We start from the raw sequence: 21,897 nt of genomic DNA, 5'->3' as shown, positions 1-21,897 counted from the left end.
ATGAATGGGCCGGGCATTAAAACCTTCATCTGGCTTCGGCTTGCTTCATGCAAAATTAGGGCCCAAAGAGACCGCACATCGCGTTCAGGTTCCCTACCGCCTCCAGATCAAACGCATCGGGACGCCGGAGCCGATGGCGACCAATCCCCAACCAAATCAAGAGACCGCCTCCAGATCAAACGCATCGGGACGCCGGAGCCGATGGCGACCAATCCCCAACCAAATCAAGAGCAAGAGTCTCAATTTTCAATCCGAAGACTCGAACCCGCCGACAAATCGAAAGGATTCATCGATCTCCTCTCCCAGCTCAGCTCCTGCCCCCAGATCTCCGACGCCCGGTTCGATCTCCGGTTCAACGAGGTCGCATCTCTCGGCGACGATCATGTGATCTGCGTCGCTGAGGACCCGGTCTCCAACCGGATCATCGCCACCGGCTCCGTCTTCATCGAGAAGAAATTCCTCCGCGGTTGCAGCAAGGTCGGCCACATTGAGGACATCGTCGTCGATAAGGAAGTCAGAGGGAAGAAATTAGGGCAAAAGATGATAAGATACCTCTCAGACCACGCTAAGGGGCTCGGATGTTATAAGGTTATTCTTGATTGCGAGCTGTATAGTAGGGGTTTAAATCCTATTGCTAAGGAGCCAAAATTCAAGTCCTAGTGTTGGAAAGGGAAGTTAGTTAGTGCTTACATTGCCGTGTGGAGTGCTTTAGGATGGTTTGTAATGAGTGCTGCTACGGGGACCCAAAATATGAGACCAATGGAGGGGACAGTTTGTAGCAACCCAAAATATGGGACCAATGGAGGGGACAGGTAAGGTGTCCCCTCCCTTGGTCCCATATTTTGAATCCTTAAGTTATTTTCCGTTTGTAATACAAGGTTGAAGTATTTCAAAAAAATGTAGGTAAAGAGAGTAAAGGCTAAATGGGTTTGTGTGCATAAGACACAAAAAAATTCAACTAGCAAGAAGGAACTTTCTTATGCATAAAGTGAGGATAAGGACGAAAAGACTGATTTTCAAGATTAAATATTAGAAAATTTTGGAGGAAACAAAGAGAACGAAATAGGGACATAGGAATAATTAATCCTTGAAATTAAGAGCTCTTATATATAGCCTTAAAAATCTAACTTACAAACAACCCTAAAAATCTAAAATTATAAATAGCCTCTTGAAAATTTTGAAATTGAAAAAACCCATCAAATATTCAAAATCTATAAAAACAATAACCACTAATTTTCAAAACTAACAAGCCAACCTTAAATATGAAATTACTATAAATCCTCCAAAAAAAATTTAAATTTATAAATAACACCCTAAAAGTTTAAAAAATTATGAAAAAATACAATCAAAATATACAAAAAAAACAACCAAAAAAGTTTAAAAATTACAAAAATCATTCTAAAAATGAAAAATAGCAAACAACCCCATGATAAAAAAATTAACAACAAAAACCTCCTCAAAAGTTTCAACTATTAGAAACACAACCCTCAAATTTTGATATTTAGAACAAACCGTGTAAATTTTAAAATTACAAATATGCCCCCTAAAGATATTGAAATTCCGGGGTGTCTCTTTATAATTTCCAAATTTTAAGGGTGCTTTCTGGAAATACACCACGCAATCTACCATTAATTAGACCAATGCTAGCTTGAAAATCCAACTTAGATCTTTCATTTCCAACATGAATCTCTAATGGAACTTTGAACACTATGATTTGATCTTGGAACATTTATGTCATGCCGTAGAGACTGAAGACATGTCGATTATGGCCAGCTCAATAGAATATTTATCAGAACAAAGGAAAACTCTCTATAAATGCTCCTAAGCCTATTTATTACATCCACATCCATTTACCATTACATGTATCTAAGACAAGAATGTCAGAATATGTCATGCCCCAGAGAACAAAATATATGAGAATATGAATTGGATAGCAGAGTATTTATCGAGACAAAGGAAAATTCCCCATAAATAACTCTTAAGAAAATTTTGTAAATCACATACGTAAATGCATGTTGTATGATTAACTAACAACTCAACGTTCGATCAAATTTCGCATTAAGTAATAAACAGATAAGTTAATTTTTGACTCAGACTCGACAGGTAAGAAAAGATTGCTCCAAATAAATGAGTTGGAAGAAATTAGAAATGATGAATACATAAACTCAAAAATTTACAAAGAGAAAACCAAGATTTTTCATGACAAATCAATTTTACGAAAAAATTTCTCTCCAGGACAAAAAGTTTTATTGTACAATTCAAAATTATATCTTTTTCCTAGAAAATTAAGATCAAGATGGACATGTCCATTTTTTGTCAAACAAGTTTTTTCGCATGGGGCTGTAGAGATAGAAAATCCTAAAAATGGTAACATTTTTAAAATAAATGGTTAATGTCTAAAACCATTTTTAGAATTTTCTACGCTCGGAGAGGAAGAGGTGTTGGTTCTTCATGAACCTTATTATATGTAAAAAAAAATAATAATAAAATAAAAATAAAAATAAATAATAATAATAAAATAATATTTTTTTCTAGAAAAAAAATAATTATAATGTTTCTCTCTTATTTGATTTCTTCATCCTCATACTAACAGTAATTGCAGATCCTTATCATCATTGTCAACCGAACAAATGTAAGTTCTTATCTGCTTTACTTTGTGCATCAACGAATTTGCATTGAGGACAATGTAAAATTTAGGTGTGGGGGTGGGAAGTACATATCTTATCATTTTGTTGCATTTTTTACATAGTTTTTATAAAAAAAACTATAAAAAGATTGTCACTTGCCAATTAATAGAGTTAAGTAATAATTGATTTAATTGATAGATTTTAAATTTTCTAATTCCTAGTTAGTGATATACTCAAGTTCACCTTTTATGATAACTCCAAATAAATGTCTTAAGAAATGATTTTTCAAGTAGATTTTTAATTAAAAATAATGAAATTTTTGCATGCTTAACTTAGAGTTGAAAATATTTTTTTCAAGTTATCTTGATTTATACATTTTTTTTTAAAGACTATATATACTTACACATATATATATTAAAAAAAACTAACCTTATAAAAGAAGAGTGCGAAAAATGGGCACCACTAAAAAAAAAATTTCTTAAATTCAAGGTGATTCTATCTTATAAAGCCTAAGTTGACTGAGCAATTAAGCCCAAGGAGTATTTTTATACTTAATGACCTAAGCCCAATTGGGTTGGGATTCATTGGCCCAAAACTCGTTAAATGGTCACTTAGAAAGCCCGTTAAAATAGAAAACAATCACCAAGAATTAAAGAGTGAAGAAAAAAAATTATATAGATATAACACTACCCATTTTTTTATATATATTGTTGTTTTGTATATATGGTTTTGAAAAACAATTTTTGATCAAGAGACTTGATTTGTATATATGGTTTTGAAAAACAATTTTTGATCAAGAGACTTGAAAGTTATTTAAAACAAAGAGTTAGCATGTTCTTTTCAAAACTTTTTTGACTTGGTTTTGTATTGCTATAATGAAAAAGATTTTCTAGGAGAGTTACATTGGAGTTATATATAAAAACGTTTTCTTGATTATTAACTAGCTTCAATTAGAATGTCTAAATATATCAAGGAAAATTAGTTATTTACTGACTTATTTAACTTGGCAAGTTGACCGAATTTTGTGGGTATATTCACTGCAAACCCTCACGAGACTACAACTTGTTCACTAGGGTAACCTAGGGGTTTAAAGGCTTGTTGTATGTGCTAAATATAACTGCGATTCCTACGAAAGTGAGTTATGATGTTTTTTTATTTTCTTTGCTAGAGGACTAGCAAAAGTTTAGGTGTGGGGGTATTTGATAATCATATTTTATTATAATTTTATACCTTCATTATCTATTTTATATGAATAAATATACCACTAATAACTGTTTTTATCTTTAATTGCAGGTTAATGAAGAATAAATCTCAAAACTCTCATCTCTCAACAACAAGCCCTTTATTTAATGAAGAAATTAAGCCCATGAAGCCAAATGGATTTTTTCAAATATTTAATGAAGAAATAAATCAAAGCCTAGTGGAAAATTAAGAAAAAAATGCCAAAAGTCCAAGCAAAAGCCCAAGGCCCAAGCCCAAGAGCAAACCCAAGAGGATTCAGCGGATAACAACCAGAGAGGATAAGGCATCGATGCCAGCATCGATGCCCGTATCGATGCCAGCATCGATGCCCGTATCGATGCCAGCATCGATGCCCGTATCGATGCCGGTATCGATACCCCTATCGATGCTGGTATCGATACTATCGGCATTATGTTACAGATTAATGGCTGAAATTTGTTATTTTTGGATAAGATTTTAATCCAATGGCTCTCATTCACTGATGTTTACTATAAACTGAAATTTGTTATTTTTGGATAAGATTTTAATCCAATGGCTCTCATTCACTGATGTTTACTATAAATAAGGGTAGAGAGTGAGGGGTTAGGGGTGTAAAAAATTTTATAACTCTATTTGGAGAGGAGGGCTACTCTTAATTGAGAAGGCCTTCCAAAAATTATAACTTTTGTTGTAATTAATAATAATAATTTTTCTCCACTTTAAATTTGTCTTTTCTCCTCTTTGTTGAATGATGAGGATGGAGATGAAGAGCAATTTGAAGGTTTGCATTTCTTTTTTTTCTTTTTTTTCTTTTTAGTAATTTCTTTATTATTGCTTAGATTTACATTCATGCTTGTAGTGTAGAATTATTTTCTTGTCTTTTTATTTCTTTTTGCACTTTAATTTATAGAGTAGATTTATTTTCTTGCATTTAATTTTTGTAGTTTAGATTTTAATTTTTGTAGTTAGATTTATTTCTTGTTCATAGTTTAGATTTTTCTTTTTTTTAAATTTTTTAATTAGTCCTTTTCCTTCTTGCTTTTATTTCTTAAGATGTGAAATTAATTCTTGTAGGAATCTTAGAATTGTATAATGCTAGTCTAATTTTTTTTATATTATGCAAATTATTCTCTTGCACTTAAAATATTTATGTTTAGGATAATCAACTAGAAAACTAATCGGTAGAAGAAGAATTTGATAATCTATGCTTATCTTAAATGATTTGATGGATTATGCTTATGAATTCTAGGATTACTATCTTGTTGTTGTTCTTATCATGAATAGTAATTTTAACTTAGATGATAATTTGATAGGTTATACTTTCCTTAAATGGTTTGATAGTCTATGCTTAATAAATCTAAGTTAAAATATGTTAAAAAGAGAATAGTTTGTATTTTGTAATTGAGATTAGCTAGTGGATTAAATTCTAGATTTCTCATATCTTAATTGAATCCTCCATCTTGACTTTCTTGAATTTTCTTTTCATTCTTGATTTTAATTCTTGATTTTATTCATTCTTCTTTCTTGCCTTGTGATTTCATTTATTCTTTGATTCCTTCTTCTCTCCTCTAAAATTCAATTTATTATCTCTTGCATATATTCACAATAATCACTTATCACAATCACACTTATTCTTTAATCCTATTTTTATCATGCACAAAACATAAGAACCAATTCTAATAATCTCTTAAAATCACCTTCCTCGTGGGATCGATAACTTTTTATACTATAACTTGATCAATTGTGCACTTGTAATTTTGGTACATAAGTATGCCGCATCAAGTTTTTGGCGCCGTTGCCAGGGAAGGTGCTAAAATAGGATTTTATTATTTTGGTTCTTTAACTTGTGTGTTTTTCTTGTGAAGGAACCGCTTGGAGTTTGAAAATCTTGGATTGAAGATCAAGAATTTGGAGCATTGCTTTCGGGTAAGTCTTCTTTCTAGCGTTTTTAATTTCAGCCTCTTTAGTTAGCTTCACAATTAGAGACAAATAGGATTTAAAAAAAGATTTTATTTTTATTGACCATAATAAAATCCATCTTTCACTTGGACATTAACTAACAAGATAATAAACTCAAACAATGTTTTCCCTTCTCATAGTTGTTTGATTATTAACCCTAATAAAAAATATAAAGATTTTCTTTTTATCATCCTTTTTAGTCGCTTTTAATTTCTAGGGTTACATTTCATATAGTGTAGGAATTCACCAAAGTGATTGTAGCACTTGATTTGACACATACTTAAAACATTCTAAAACTCATTAGACGTTGGCCCCTAAGGATTCGAGCTCAATAAGGAATAAGAAATCCTTAAGTAAACCGGTTTAAGTTTTCTCAGATTAGTTGGTGTCCAAGGCAATGTTTAGGGGTTGCGTAAAGCGCTCCACAAGGAAAGAGATACTTAATTGATCTTTGATCACCCTCTAGTACTATCCTTACCTGGCTAACTACCCGGGTAAAACTTTAATCTTTTCACTGTAGGAGTTTTTGGTTAGGAGCTGGTCTAGTTGAGTTAGGCTAAACCCTAGAATTAGAGTGATTGAAAAGTGATTGTTTTGATTTGTTTTAGTTAGGATTTTTCTTTATCTTTTTCTTCTCATAAAAAAACTAATTTTCTTTCTTTCCTTAAAAAAATTGTTTTGGTGTATGCAAACTTGGGTTAGGGATAATTCTTATCGTTTAATTCGTGTTGAACCAATCCAAGAAATGACAAATCAATCCGTTCTCCAGGATATGTGTTACCCTACCAGAAATGCAATTCCGTCTTGCATAAGGCTCCCCAAAGCAAATGGAGCAAATTTCGAGCTTAGACCGTATTACATAAACATGCTTCCCAAATTCCTAGAAAATAAAACAGAAGATGCATATATTTTTATCATGGAATTTGAGGAAGTGTGTATTATGATTAAAATGAGAGAATTAACCGAAGATGCGATTAAACTTAGATTTATTCCATTTGCTCTTAAGGACAAAGCTAAAAAATGGATGTACAGCTTACCGATAAATTCCATCTAAACTTGGGAGGAATTTATCACCGTTTTTCTAAAAAAAATTTCATTTTCATAAAGCGGTAAAGCTTAGGAACAATATTTAAAACTTTAAAATTATCTCAGGGGAGCCATTCTGGAAATATTTTGACCGATTCAAAGATTTTTTTAATCTAATATCATCATCATGGTCTAGAAAAATAGCGATTGTGCCAAGTCATATATGAAGGATTGGACTATTCTTCAAAAACATCTTTAGAATCGATGTGTCAGAGAGATTTTATGAGGAAAAACGCAGATGAAGCTTGAGAATTTCTAGAGAGTTTATCCGAGAAAATAATGTAGTGGGAACACTGTGATGATAGGGTCTAATCAGTTCCCCAATCTAAGTCTAGTGGTCTTTCCCTGGAGTCAAACATTGCTTCTGAAGCAAAGATGACGACGATTCTGCGGAGGTTAGAAGCCTTAGAAGTTAAAGAACGAGCTCCAGCTCAAATCAATCATGTTTCTGCCCCGGGATGTCATAACTGTTAGTCTTCTACCCATGTTTCAGAGGAATGTCCTCTCCTAGGAAACAACCATGCTTTAGAACAGATGAACGCTGCATTCCAGCGTCCTAGAAATGATCCATTTTCTCCAACGCCACAGTGAAGAACCCAGAATTAAACAAATAGGAGAATTCAGATCATTCTCCTCTCTTTTGTAATCGGAATTCAAATTATAATTAAGATCGAGAGAATGCAAGTCAATTTTTTTCATTTTATTTACTACAAATTTTCCACCAAACAAGTGTGTTTGGCAAATAAGTGAATTATAATCCATCATTGTTGTTAAAATAACTAAATTGCCCATGACTCTAAATTTAAATATTGGATAGACTTTCAGGGGCAAACTTGACATTTACTTGGTCAAATTATATAGCTTATAAGCCAAAATAATAAGATGGATTAAGAAAATTTAAACTTCAGGCTCATAAACCAAAATAAATCAGTTGCTAAACAAGCTAAAGTTGCTTATGAGCCACAAAAGTGGCGTATATACCAATTTGAGGACAAATTTTGAAATTCGACCTATTTACAAAACTTATTGCAAAAATTGACCTGTTTTTAATATATTTTTCAAATTCGACCCAGTTTCAGCCATCTGGCGCCCGCTAATCCTCATGGGACTTTAAGTCCCGTGAAGTTTAGCCGCCCACTAATCCTCGTGTTAATATTTTGGAGAATTTCACAGGACTTGAAGTCCCGTGAAATTTTTTCCCCCTCTGCGTTAAGTTTCACGAATAAAGGGTCTATGCACCATGAACTTGCCATAGATTCTATGAAGTATAGTCTTCAAATACTCCCTCTCTCGGGGGTCCTCAGAATCAAACAAATCAAGAAGCTGAAGTACAAACGAGTGTTCTCGTGGGACGCCAACGGCAGGCATTGGAAGATGTCGGCGGAGATCGTGCAGACGAGCTCCTCTTGCACGTGATCGGAGAGGCAGCCGGAACCGGACTGGACAAAATCGACGAGCTCGAAGGAGAGGGAGCAGATCTGGAGATTACGGATGAAGAGCGACTGTCGATCGCTAACGGGGACGTCTCTAAACAGGGGGAGGGCCTCGACAGTGGTGAACCCACCGCCGACACCGGAGGAGGAGGGGAATAAAAATTTTATGGGACTTAAAGTCCCGTGAAATTCTCCAAAATTTGAACATGAGGATTAACGAGTGGCTAAACTTCATGGGACTTCAAGTCCCGTGAAGTTTTAGATATTTTTTTCAAATTTGACCCAGTTTCAGTCATCTCAGTTTCAGTTAGATAGCTGAAACTTGGTCGAATTTGAAAAATATGTTGAAAACTGGTCGATTTTTACAATAATTTTTTTAAATAAGTCGATTTTCAAAATTTTGTTAGTCTAAAGCGTAAACCCAAAGTTGAAGCCAAAGTTGAAATCGCGAAGAAAACAGTCCAAAAAGTCTAGGAGAACTGCCAGTCAGCCTGGCGGTCGATTACGAGACAGCGGCGGTCGACTGCGAACGTGCACAGGAGTCAGGGAGAGGCTGGAGCTAAAGGCGATCGACCACGGCGGTCAACCACACCAGCCCTATAATATTTTCTGCTCTCAGGTTTTGGTTCGGTCGACCGTCACGGTCGACCGAGATACCTGGCAGCGGTCGACCGTACGGTCGACCGTCACGTCGACCGCGCCGACGGCTGTTTGCCAGATTCCTTGATGAGTTTCAGGAAGATGCTGTTTTTGGGCTTGGGGTTTTGATATTAAATAGACCGAACGTTTTTAGGGTTGTTTTAAGCATTCAGAAAACCAGTCAAAAGAGAGAGCTTCCTTGGATGAGACGGATCTGCAGAGAGATAAACGCCTAGGTTTGAGGAGCTTATATTTCTTCTTCAAGTCAATGAAAGAATTGTAGTGGGTGGTGGCTCCCCAGAGGAGTAGGCACGTTGTTTGAAGCTCGTAATCTGTGTGTTGCGTCTGCCTTTATTATTCCTTCAGTTTGATCTTATATTTGTGGGTGAATTTTACTATACTTTCCTACTTTCAAAATACAAGGTCGGAGGGCAATGGTTCGATTGATCTGTTTTCGATTCCCAACAGACTGGGCTCAACTGTCGTTCAGGTATTTGTGTGCAAGAACCATGGTAGAGGAATAATGCTAAGGAGATGAGAAGTTTGACGGGCTCAGGCTTGCGCCTACTAGAAAGTCACAGATGAGGACTATTTGTACGCCGAGAAGAACTTGTATCGACCGTTGAGGTGTAGGCCCAGGATATGAACAAAAGAAAGAGGAGTGTCAGGACTGTGCTAAAAATCACAATAGATAGCATTATTCCCTCGCATGCAAGACACGGATGATGGAAGTTAGAGAATCTGACGGACTTCCAGAAGGCTAGCAATTTGGAAGAACTTATCAGCGTAGGATTCGCGTGGAAGGTTACAATCTGAGGCGACGCATTCAGCGTGAGACAACCGAGTGAGAGTGCTAGTTAACAGCACATTGCACAATCAAGCATCGGGAGTTTAGCAATCTGATCAATCTCATATTCTCAAGGAGGGCCACAGACGAAGATTACAAGACGTAATGGAATCTTTGGCATAGCGCTAAATGAGAGAAAGAGATTACTTTGTGATAATGCTACTTCTGAAGACAAGCACGGAAGCGGAGGTGCTCCCGGCGTGTGTCAACATCAAAACGCTGGGGTCGAACCCGCGTTACAACATCAAAACGCCGGGGTCGAACTCGCGTTACAACATCAAAACGCCGTGGTCGAACCCGCGTTACAACATTAAAACGCGAGGGTCGAACCCGCGTTACAACATCAAAACGCCGTGGTCAAACCCGCGTTACAACATTAAAACGCGAGGGTCGAACCCGTGTTACAATATCAAAACGCTGGAGTTGGACCCGCGTTACAACAAGCGAAACGTGAGCGACCCTCGCGTTCTGGATGTTCAGTCAACACCCAACCTCGCGTCTCAATACTAAGACGCGAGGTTAGGGTTCTGAACGCCAGGTTGGGCGTTTGACTCATTCAAATATGAGTCGAACGATTTCAGAACCGTTTTCCCCACGATCTGAGGAAATCACGCCCACTTAGGAGCGGATTAAGGGGGCGGTTACACCCCCTTAATCCCCTATAAAAGCGAGTAAACTCAACTGAGTTCGGGGTTCGATTTTTCTTGGCTTGAATCGACCATTGAAGGCTGGCATTTTCGGATCTGAGAATTGGCAGCAAGGTTGGATTTTTGGCATCTGAACCACACAGGTTGGATTCTAAAGATCTAAACCGTACATGTTGGAGATTTTCAGTTCTAAAACAGAAGAGTTAGCAAAGATCGGATTGGGAAGATCTCAACCACTTAGGTTTTGGCGATTCAACAGCAGCAGCGAAATCCTTGGAGATAGGATTTTTGAATCAAGCTCAGAAGATCAAATCTGAGAGGATTCTTCAACAACAGAATAGACGGTCGGATCGTCAACGGAGAGCAAATTCGACGCGAGCAATCGAAGGAGGCATTCCATCGCTACCGAGAAGAACCCAGTTTTAAACAAAGGAGAGAATCAAACTCGTTCTCTTCTCTTTTGTAATCAAGTTGTAATCGGAATCAAAGAAATATAAATCAATTTTCTTTATTCTTTTCATTGCAATTTTTCCTACATACAAAAGATGGCGACTCTGCTGGGGATGAGCTTCTCTGATGAAGAAGTGGTGGTGCAATCCGATATTCATCTCACTCGAACAATCGTCGAAACTCTCGTGGTAGAGTTTGATCAAGCCAAGTTTGAGGAGGCTATCTCCTCTGGATCTCTTAGCCCCAAGGCTATGCGCAAGATCCACAAGGTCTCCAAGGAGAATAAATCTCCAACTGTTGCTGGAGTGCCAAAGAAAGTCCTCTCTTTTGGCCACAATTTGTCGAACAGCCCCTCTGCTTCAGGAGAGAGCTTAGCCTCAACCGAACTCGCCCAGCGAGTTGAATGTCCCACATCCGCGTCAGCACGACGTGTCATGGGAGGTAAAAGGCCTACGGCGGAGATAGATCCAATCAACGCCAATAATGCCCCTGCAAAAGCCTTGAAACAGGCCAAGAAGAACGCTGCTCGTCGAAGAAGAAGGTCTCAGCGACGAGCACAACTTCGAAATAGTCGATCCTCCAACCAACGCGAGCTTCGCGTTCGTGAGCCTAAACGCGACCCTGAGCTTCGCGTTTATGAGCCCAAACATGAGCTTCGCGAGAACCAGACTGAACGCGGCCCTCAATGGCGCGTTTTACAGCCAAAACGCGGACCTCAAGCCTTCGTTGAACGCGAACTTCAACTTCGCGTTTCCCAGTCAAAATACGACCCTCGCGTCGACACTGAAGAACGCGACCTTCGCGTTGCCAAACCAAAATGCGGACCTCACGTTTCAAGTGCCGAACGCGACCTTCGCGTTTCAAGTGCCAAACGCGATCTTCGTGCCAAACACGACCTTCGCGTTTCAAGTGCCAAACGCGACCTTCGCGTATCAAATGCCAAACGCGACCCTCGCGTCCCAAGTTCCAAATCCAATATCAGCGAGACCCCCGAATACTCTGCGTAGCGCGACTAGATCGAGGGGCGGATATAAAAAGTTCATGGATTCAAGTCATCTCAACCAGATCCATGTTTACCAAGAGCCAGTCTTGTCTAATCATGGACTGGGGGTTCCAATTCAAACCTCACAATCAGTGAGTAATTCTCCTCGAATCTTTATAACAGATTTGAGAGAGTTCATATCGAGAGAAAGACCGATGCAACAAGTCATTCGTTCATTCCAATGTGAACGGCTGATTCCTATGGTCCTCTCGGGATATCAATGCTGCTCATATACGGCCAAACCATTGGTGTTCGACCAATTTACGAATGTTGCTTTGCCCAACCAACGACGACGTTCTCATAGGAAGAAGTCTCCAGAGACCGAATATCCTGAGGTCACTATCAATATGATCGGCAGAGGGAAAGCCTCAGGTCCTAGTTCCGATGACTCTGAGACAAGTCGTTCGCCGACCGTCAGAGAAATTGCTAACGAGTTTGAAGGAATCTACCAACGTACTCGAACTCGAACAGGAGCTATTCCCCCTATCAACTATCGGAGATTAGCTAGAGGAACTAATTCTGATGATGAACACTCAGCCATTGCAGAGTCCCAATCATCAAGCTCTTTTGTTGAACATGAGAGCTCCGCTTATATGACGGGAAACCATGAAGATCTCGCAAAGAGGCTTGATGAGCAGGAGGCCATGCTCAAATCTCAACAGGAGGCCATCAATGAACTCATGGCCATGTTGACTCAAATCGTCGCAGACAAGGCCAAATCTCAGGAGACAGATTCGCCGCTTAGGCAAGAATCTTCCCGGAGAGGAAAAGCGTCTTCATCCCGCCCTCACACAAGCAAAGGGAAGGGAAATGTGGTTGATGACACGACTTCTGACCAAGAAGCCCACAACCTGGAATCTTCCTCTGATGAAGGAAGAGAGACTGAGAACGAGTATAATCTCCAGTCTGCCAAAATGGAAGAATTGGAAGCCCGCCTCAATGCCATGGCCAACAGAAGCGAGCTCCAAGACGAGGGAGTTGTCAGACCCTATTTTGCCTGCCGGATGTATCCAAAAGTGGACAGATCTAGAGAGACTCTTCCTGTCAAGATTCTTTGAAGAGGATACAGAAATCTCCATCCATACCCTTCTCGCCACTAAACAGAAGAAGAGGGAGTCCGTCAAAGCCTTCGTCAAGAGGTTCCGAACTATGTCTCTCCGGTGTTCGTCAGGAATGACACAGTCTACCTTAGTAGAGACCTGTCGACACAACCTGCAGACCAACATCCTAGCTCGAATAGGGGTTGCAGAATGCCGTTCCTGGAGACAACTGATCTCTCAAGGCGAACAGGCTCAAAAGATTATTGCCAGGATCAAAACTGAAGAACAAAGTAAGAAGGATCAGTCCGAGCAATCGGACCAAGCCCAATCTTCTCCTGAGCAATCGGACCAAGCTCATTCTTCCCAATCAGAACCGGAAGATACTACGACCACTGAAGCTAATCCTCTTCAGTAGGATGCCGGGTCTCCAATAACTATCACGTTAACAATTACCTCTGATAGTCAAACTCATTAGATAGTGGCCTACTCCTTTTTCCCCCTGCACTTGTTCAAGACTGGGGGTTGGTTTATTTGTAGTTCATTGGATTACGAGTAATAAAGTTTCTGAGTTGTTATGTTTAATAGAATACCTCTGTCAAACACAAAATCTACCAAAACTATCACGTTAACAGTTACCTCTGATAGTCCATCAATCTGCCAATCCACTTCAATAGGAGGGCAGGTCCACAAAACTATCACGTTAACAGCTACCTCTGATAGTCCCTCAACTTGTCAATCCGCTTCAATAGGATGACAGGTCCACAAAACTATCACGTTAATGATCACCTCTGATAGTCCATCAACTTGCCAATCCTCTTCAACAGGATGACAGGTCCACTAAAACTATCACGTTAATGATCACCTCTGATAGTCTGCTTTCTCCAAATTCCCCCACCAATCCTCTTCAAATAGGATGGCGGGTCTATCAAAACTATCACGTTAATGATTACCTCTGATAGTCCATTCCCTCCAAATTCTCTTGCCAATCCTCTTCAAGTAGGATGGCGGGTCCACAAAAACTATCACGTTAACAGTTACCTCTGATAGTCAAACTCATCAGATAATGGCCTACCAGGTGATGTGCCTCTATTTCGACTTCATGGATAGTGCCTCACTAGGCGATGTGCCTTGTCTACCTCTTTTTTTCCCCTGCTAAGTCTTAATCAAGACTGGGGGTTGGTTACTTGGAATCCATTGGATTAATAGTAACGAATCTTTCACATCGTCGAGTTAACATTACACTTCTGACGATCATCATCCCCACAGAGTATGCATTCAACTTGCATCACTCCCAATTTGTCACGTTAACAATATACCTCTGACAACAATCAACTTATCAATCCTTGAACATAGGATGATATCTCAAATCTCAATCTTCCCCAGTAAGACACTAAGTCTTCAAAATCAAATTCAAATCACAGGTATCAAAACTCATTGTTCCTGATGATAAACTCACCTAGCAAGTCTCCCCAGCGAGACGCTAATTCCCAAAATCTTGTGCAAGTCACAAGAACACATTCCTGTCACGTTAACACTAAACCTCTGACAAATTCACTTATCAATCCTCTCCAATAGGATGATGAGTCTACAAAGTTGCTCCAATCGCAACACACATCCTGTCACGTTAACACTAAACCTCTGACAAATTCACTTATCAATCCTCGTTAATAGGATGATAAGTCCACAAAGTTGCTCCAATCGCAACACAAATCCTGTCACGTTAACACTCAAACCTCTGACAAAATCCACTTATCAATCCTCATCAATAGGATGATAAGTCCACAAAGTTGCTCCAATCGCAACACACATCCTGTCACGTTAACACTAAACCTCTGACAAATTCTGATAACTCCACAAAGTTGCTCCAATCGCAACACATCCTGTCACGTTAACACTAAACCTCTGACAAATTCACTTATCAATCCTTTCCAATAGGATGATAAGTCCACAAAGTTGCTCCAATCGCAACACAAAATCCTGTCACGTTAACACTAAACCTCTGATAAATTCACTTATCAATCCTCTCCAATAGGATGATAAGTCCACAAAGTTACTCCAATCGCAACACAAATTTTCGTCATGTTAACACCAAACCTCTGACAATCCACTTATCGACTCTCCTCAATAGACGATAGGTCCACAAACCTGTCATATTAATATCACACCTCTGACAAAATCAACTTATCGACTCTCCTCAATAGAGCGATAGGTCCATAAAATAATGTTAGGTTAACATCACACCTCTCACAGTCAAACCCTCCCTAATGAACTTGTTAATCATTTTTCAACAAGAATAGCAAGTTTTCATTATGAAATCCCCAGCGGATTAAGATTTTCTAGAATTATCCTAGTGATAATAAAGAAAAATTTTGAATTTCACTTTAAGTGAAAATTCATGCCAAAGTTAATACTATACTTCTGGTACTTCCAACTTTCTTTCGGTGTTTCAAGCCACACAGGAAGAAACGACACCAAAAATCCATACCTTCACGTATGGGGGACTTTATCTCGATCCCTAATTAGAGATAAGTCTACGCCTAACACGCGTTGCCGGTTAATCTTTCGCCGTGAAAAAGACACCAGGATTCATGCCTGGGGGAATTTATCTCGATCCCTAATTTGAGATAAGTCTGCATCTAACACATGCTGCCGGGTAGCATATTCCCGCAATAATAGCAAAGCCTACGTATTCAATATCGTAGCAGGTCGTTATTAATAACGCCAAAATCCATGTCTTACACGCATGGGGAATTTTATCCTGAATCCTAAGTATGGATAAGTCAATGTCTAACACACGTTGCCGGTTAGTCTTTTATCGTGAAAAGGACATCAAAATCTATGCCTCACACGCATGGGGGACTTTATCTCGATCCCTAATTAGAGATAAAGCCTACGCCTACACACGTGTTGCCGGGTAGTCTTCCCGCTCAAAATGCACAAAGTTTATGTATCAAAATCATTAGCATCAAGCATAAGAGAGTTCATTTTCTAGCATCAAACGTTACATTGGAACGGACTTTAAACAACTCCACATGCTAGCCCGACTCAAACGCGTGGCTCTCGGTAAAGGCTTATCAAATCGTGATGGCATGGATGGGCTTGGCCAAAAAATCCTACGCACAGTTTGCAGCGCCCATCAGCCTAAGTGGATTATGAGTCGAGACTTAAAACAGATGCCCAAAGACGAGTCTCAAAGACTAGCTCAAAAACTACAAGGCAATGCCACTTTCCATGTCTAAGTCAAAACGTTGAAGTGCAGGAACCCGCGATGCAAAACGAACGCCGAGGTCACACCCGCTATTCCAAATCAACATGCAAGGCGCTGAAACCCGCATCTTCAAGCCAAAATGCAGGCCGTCACCCCCACATTCAGAAGCCCAGGATATGTGCGCATACTCACACAGCGTCCTGCGTGGAAAATCCCTCAACCAAGCTCCTTCAAAGCGAGTTGCCCAGAGAACACTTTGTTGTGATAGGAATCAACAGCTCCAGGATCAGAGGTGAGCATTCCAAAGTATCCGAAAAATTCGTCCCCAGGCAACCGCGAACTCGAAAACTTTGGCAGGGGCGTCTGAGGCTGTCTAAAATCACAATAGATAGCTTATCCTCCATTTCAAACACCCATTATGCGAAGATACAATCTGACGACTCCAGAGCCTATATTAAAGACTTGTCAATGTGAGAATTCGTCTGAAGGTACAATGCGGAACTGACCTTTCACGAGCAATCGGAGCAGAGCTCTAGTGTCAACAGCATTCACCAAGTCAACATCGGGAGTTTACAATCGCGACTCTCATATTCTCAGAGGAGCCAAGACGAAGATTACAAGACAATTGATCTTGACAACCTATGACAAAAGCAGATTACTTTGTGATAATCTCTCAAGACAGACGCGGCAGGTTCACTCCCGTAGCTGTCAACATCAAAACGCCGGGGTCGAACTCGCGTTACAACATCAAAACGCCGGGGTCGAACTCGCGTTACAACATCAAAACGCCGGGGTCGAACTCGCGTTACAACATCAAAACGCGAGGGTCGAACCCGCGTTACAACATCAAAACGCCGTGGTCGAACCCGCGTTACAACATTAAAACGCGAGGGTCGAACCCGCGTTACAATATCAAAACGCTGGAGTTGGACCCGCGTTACAACAAGCGAAACGTGAGCGACCCTCGCGTTCTGGATGTTCAGTCAACACCCAACCTCGCATCTCAATACTAAGACGCGAGGTTAGGGTTCTGAACGCCAGGTTGGGCGTTTGACTCATTCAAATATGAGTCGAACGATTTCAGAACCGTTTTCCCCACGATCTGAGGAAATCACGCCCACTTAGGAGCGGATTTAGAGGATGGTTACACCCCCTTAATCCTCTATAAAAGCGAGTAAACTCAACTGAGTTCGGGGTTCGATTTTTCTTGGCTTGAATCGACCATTGAAGGCTGGCATTTTCGGATCTGAGAATTGGCAGCAAGGTTGGATTTTTGGCATCTAAACCACACAGGTTAGATTCTAAAGATCTAAACCGTACAGGTTGGAGATTTTCAGTTCTAAAACAGAAGAGTTAGCAAAGATCGGATTGGGAAGATCTCAACCACTTAGGTTTTGGCGATTCAACAGCAGCAGCGAAATCCTTAGAGATAGGATTTTTGAATCAAGCTCAGAAGATCAAATCTGAGAGGATTCTTCAACAACAGAATAACGGCTTGATCATTAACCGAATTTTCGGTTCTAACAACCCTATTCACAGAGTTCTAACTCGTTCAGAGTTCTTAAACTCATTCAGAGTTAAACATCAAACTTTACACAGAAGTTCATCATTCCCACGAGATAAGAGACGGTCGGATCGTCAACGGAGAGCAAATTCGACGCGAGCAATCGAAGGAGGCATTCCATCGCTACCGAGAAGAACCCAGTTTTAAACAAAGGAGAGAATCAAACTCGTTCTCTTCTCTTTTGTAATCAAGTTGTAATCGGGATCAAAGAAATATAAATAAATTTTCTTTATTCTTTTCATTGCAATTTTTCCTACATACAAGGAGTCAGATGATGATTGGGAGATACTGGATAGGAAGGCTCTAGGACAAATCCGGTTATCGCTCGCCAAATCGGTAGCCCATAATATCTTAAAGGAGAAGACGACAGTGGGGCTTATGGAAGCGCTCGCGAAGATGTACGAGCAACCATCGGTAACAAAACAAGGTGCATCTCGTCAAGACTCTTTTCAACTACAAGATGGCAGAAGGGCGCTCCTTCATGATGCACCTCAGCGAGTTTAACACAATTGTTGATCAGCTTATCTCCGTAGACATCACGTTTGATAATAAAATACAAGCCCTACTGTTACTATCGCAATTGTCGGATAGTTGGGCAGGTTGTGTGATGGCAATCAGTAATTCGACAGGGAAGGAAAAGTGAAAGCTGAGTGAGGTGGTTAGCATGATTCTATCCGAGGAGGTTAGAAGGAAATCATCCGAATCGGAAGGTTCAGGTTCAGCCCTAAATTTCAAGCAAAGAGGCAGAAGCCAGAAGAAAAGGAACCAGAATAGGAATCGGTCAAAATCAATAAAGAAGAGGTCGAACTCGAAGGTTAGGCCTATTAAAGGGATGTGTTGGAACTGGGGCCAAGAGGGTCATATGTCTTCAGTCTGCAATAGTCAAAAGAAGGATACGGGTGAGCAGGAGGCTCATATCATGCAGGATGCCTTGATCTTTGCTATGGATAGTGACTCGAATTCTTAGGTCATCGACTCAGGAGCCTCTTTCCATGCTACTGCTAACAGGAAGCTTCTCCAGAATTATGTAGCAAGGGACTTTAGAAAAGTTTATTTGGGGAATAACGAGCATTGTAATATTATTGGAAAGGGTGAAGTACAGATTCAGATGAAGGTCTCTAAGTGGACCTTGAAGAACGTGAGACACGTACCGAAGCTGAAGAGAAATCTTATTTCTGTGGGACAGCATGGAGAAGAAGGCTATGTTTTGATATTCACAGGGGATTCGTGGAGAATCTCCAACGGTACGATGATAGTTGCTCGAGGCAACAAACTAAGGACTCTCTATCTCACCTTACATGCGAGTGACACCCTCGCAATTGTAACTGGTAAAGAGAGTACAGATCTGTAGTATAACACGCTAGGGCACATGAGCGAGAAGGGGATGAAGATCTTATATTCATAGGGAAAGCTAACCGGGATCGACTCCGAGGAAGTCGGGGTTTGTGAAGACTGCACCTTTGGAAAGCAGAAGAGGGTTAGTTTCTAGAAGGGTGAAAGGCCATCTAATGCTCAGAAGCTAGAGTTGATTCATACAGATGTATGGGGTCTAGCCAGTGTGTCTTATTTTGGCGGTTTGAAATATTATGTCACATTCATCAACGATCACTCGAGGAAGGTATGAGTCTACTTTATGAAGCACAAGTCAGAGGTGTTCGGAGTATTCAAGAAGTGAAAGACCATGGTGAAGAACGAGACAGATCTGAAGGTGAAATATCTGAGATCGAACAATGGTGGAGAATACGAGCTGGAGGAGTTCAAGAGGTTCTGTGCTACAAATGGTATTCGTTTAGAGAGGACTACTCTAGGGACGTCACAGCAGAACGACATTGCAGAGAGGATGAACAGAACCTTGACGGAGCATGCCAGGAGTATGCGATTATATGCAGGTCTGCCTAAGACATTATGGGCGGATACGGTGCATACGGCAGCTTACCTTATTAATCACGGACCATCAGTTCCATTAGATTTTGGGATTCCAGAGGAGGTTTGGAGTGGAAAGAAGATAAATCTCTTACATTTGTGGGTATTTTGTTGTGTGGCTTATGTTCATATCAGTGACCATGTCAGAGACAAGCTAGAGGATAAGTCACAGAAGTACACATTTATTAGATACATCATTAATGAGTTCGGGTATTGTCTTTGGGATGAAAAGAACAGGAAGATCATCAGAAGCAGGGGTATGATATTCAATAAGGAGGTGATGTACAAAAACAGGGAAAATACCAATGATAGCCAAAGCAGTGGGAGCAGCACTACGAATGCAGATGGATCCGAGTACATGGATTTAGAGGAACTTTTAGATAGGGGTGATGATATTTGTTCTGACCATAGAACGGAGGAGGCTCCAGGTGCAGAAGCAACTACCCAGGTCGTGGAGCTTAGGAGGTCATCCAGGGTACCCAAACCAAATCTCAGATATCTTTCATCTCTTGATTACTTATTATTGATAGATAGCGGTGAACCAGAGTGCTATGAGGAGGCTATGCAAGTGAGTGAATCTTAGCAGTGGGAGCATGCGATGCACGAGGAGATGGATTCTCTACTCACTAATAAGACATGGGAGTTAGCCCAGCTACCTGCACAGAAGAAGGTCTTACATAATAAATGGGTCTACTGGGTCAAGCAAGAGAGTGATGAAAGAAAGAGATTCAATGCCAGATTAGTAGTGAAGGGGTTTCAACAGCAGGAAGGAGTGGACTACACGGAGATACTTTTCCCTGTCGTGAAGCTCATAACCATCAGATTGGTGTTGAGTTTGGTAGCTACAGAAGACCTCTTTCTTGAGCAGTTAGATGTGAAGACTGCTTTTTTTCATGGTGACTTGGATGAAGAAATCTACATGAAGCAGCCTGTTGGCATTATTAAAGAAGGAAAGGAAGAGATGGTGTGTAAGCTCAAGAAGAGATTATATGGTTTGAAATAGGCTCCGAGACAGTGGTACAAGAAGTTTGATAACTTCATGCAAAACAATGGCTACATAAGATGCAATTCGGATCATTGCTGTTATTTCAAAAGGTTCGAGTCCAACTTCATTATCTTGTTATTATATGTTGATGACATGTTGGTAGCAGGACCGTATTTAGAAGATATAAATAGTTTGAAGAAGCAGCTAGCAAAGGAGTTTGTAATGAAGGATCTGGGTGCAGCAAAGTAGATTCTAGGGATACAAATCAGTAGGGATGAAGCTGAAGGGACGTTGAGATTGAGCCAAGCTGAATACATTAAGAAGTTACTTCAGAGGTTCAACATGCAGAATTCTAAAGTTGTTAGCACGCCATTTGGAAGTCAGTTCAAACTATCTGAGGACCAATCGCCTAAGACAGATGCAGATAGGGAGCATATGAGCAGAGTATCATATTCTTCAACCATTGGGAGTCTCATGTACGCGATGGTTTGTATGAGGTCGGACATCACTCATGCAGTGGGAGTTGTGAGCAGGTTTGTAAGCAATCCAGGAAAGCAGCATTAGGAGGCCGTGGAGTGGATATTGCGGTACTTGAGGGGAACAACAAACAAACCACTATATTTTAGGAGGAAGGAGTTGGTGCTGTAAGGATACATGGATGCGGACTTTGCCGGTGATCATGATATGAGGCGAAGCACCACGGGGTATGTTTATACTTTAGCGTCCACAACAGTGAGCTGGGTATCATGTCTGTAGAAGATTGTGATTTTATCTACAACCGAGGCTAAGTATATCGTGGTGACCGAAGCAAGCAAGGAAATGATCTGGTTGAACATGTGCTTGGAAGAGTTGGATCTGAAGCAAGGGAGAGGAGTTTTTTTATTATGATAGTCAGAGCGCTATACATCTTGCCAAGAATCCAGTATATCATACCAGAACAAAGTACATCGATGTCAAATATCATTTTATACGCTCGCTACTTGAAGACGGAAAGTTACACTTAATGAAGATTTTGAGGAGTCAAAATCATGCGGACATGTTGACGAAGGCAGTCACCATTGAGAAACTAAAGTTGTGCCCAACTTTAGTTGGCCTTCACGAGTAGTGTTGCCTTCTTGTTTTGATGATGTTTAACAAACAATTTACTTCTAATGTTGTTTGTCTAGTGTTTGTGTTTGTGTATTTATTCTAGGCAAACAACGAGTTGGAGGATGGATGGATTGCGC

General features: G+C 40.1%; 1 protein-coding gene across 1 annotated transcript; it reads left to right on the top strand.

Moving 5' to 3' along the window:
• LOC109823176 (glucosamine 6-phosphate N-acetyltransferase-like) lies at window positions 202–660 on the top strand. The gene has a single exon (XM_020389462.1). It carries the CDS (start codon window positions 202–204, stop codon window positions 658–660), a length of 459 nt encoding a protein of 152 aa, XP_020245051.1.

Source organism: Asparagus officinalis, chromosome 9 (assembly GCF_001876935.1).
Source record: "Asparagus officinalis chromosome 9, Aspof.V1, whole genome shotgun sequence".
In the NCBI taxonomy this organism is placed as follows: Eukaryota; Viridiplantae; Streptophyta; class Magnoliopsida; order Asparagales; family Asparagaceae; genus Asparagus; species Asparagus officinalis.
The sequence above is the reverse complement of the archived record's forward strand: the minus strand, read 5'-3'. Positions and strand labels throughout refer to the sequence as shown.

Excerpts from the sequence above, each read along its gene's own strand:
- LOC109823176 (XM_020389462.1), top strand. The coding sequence starts at position 202 with ATGGCGACCAATCCCCAACCAAATCAAGAGCAAGAGTCTCAATTTTCA.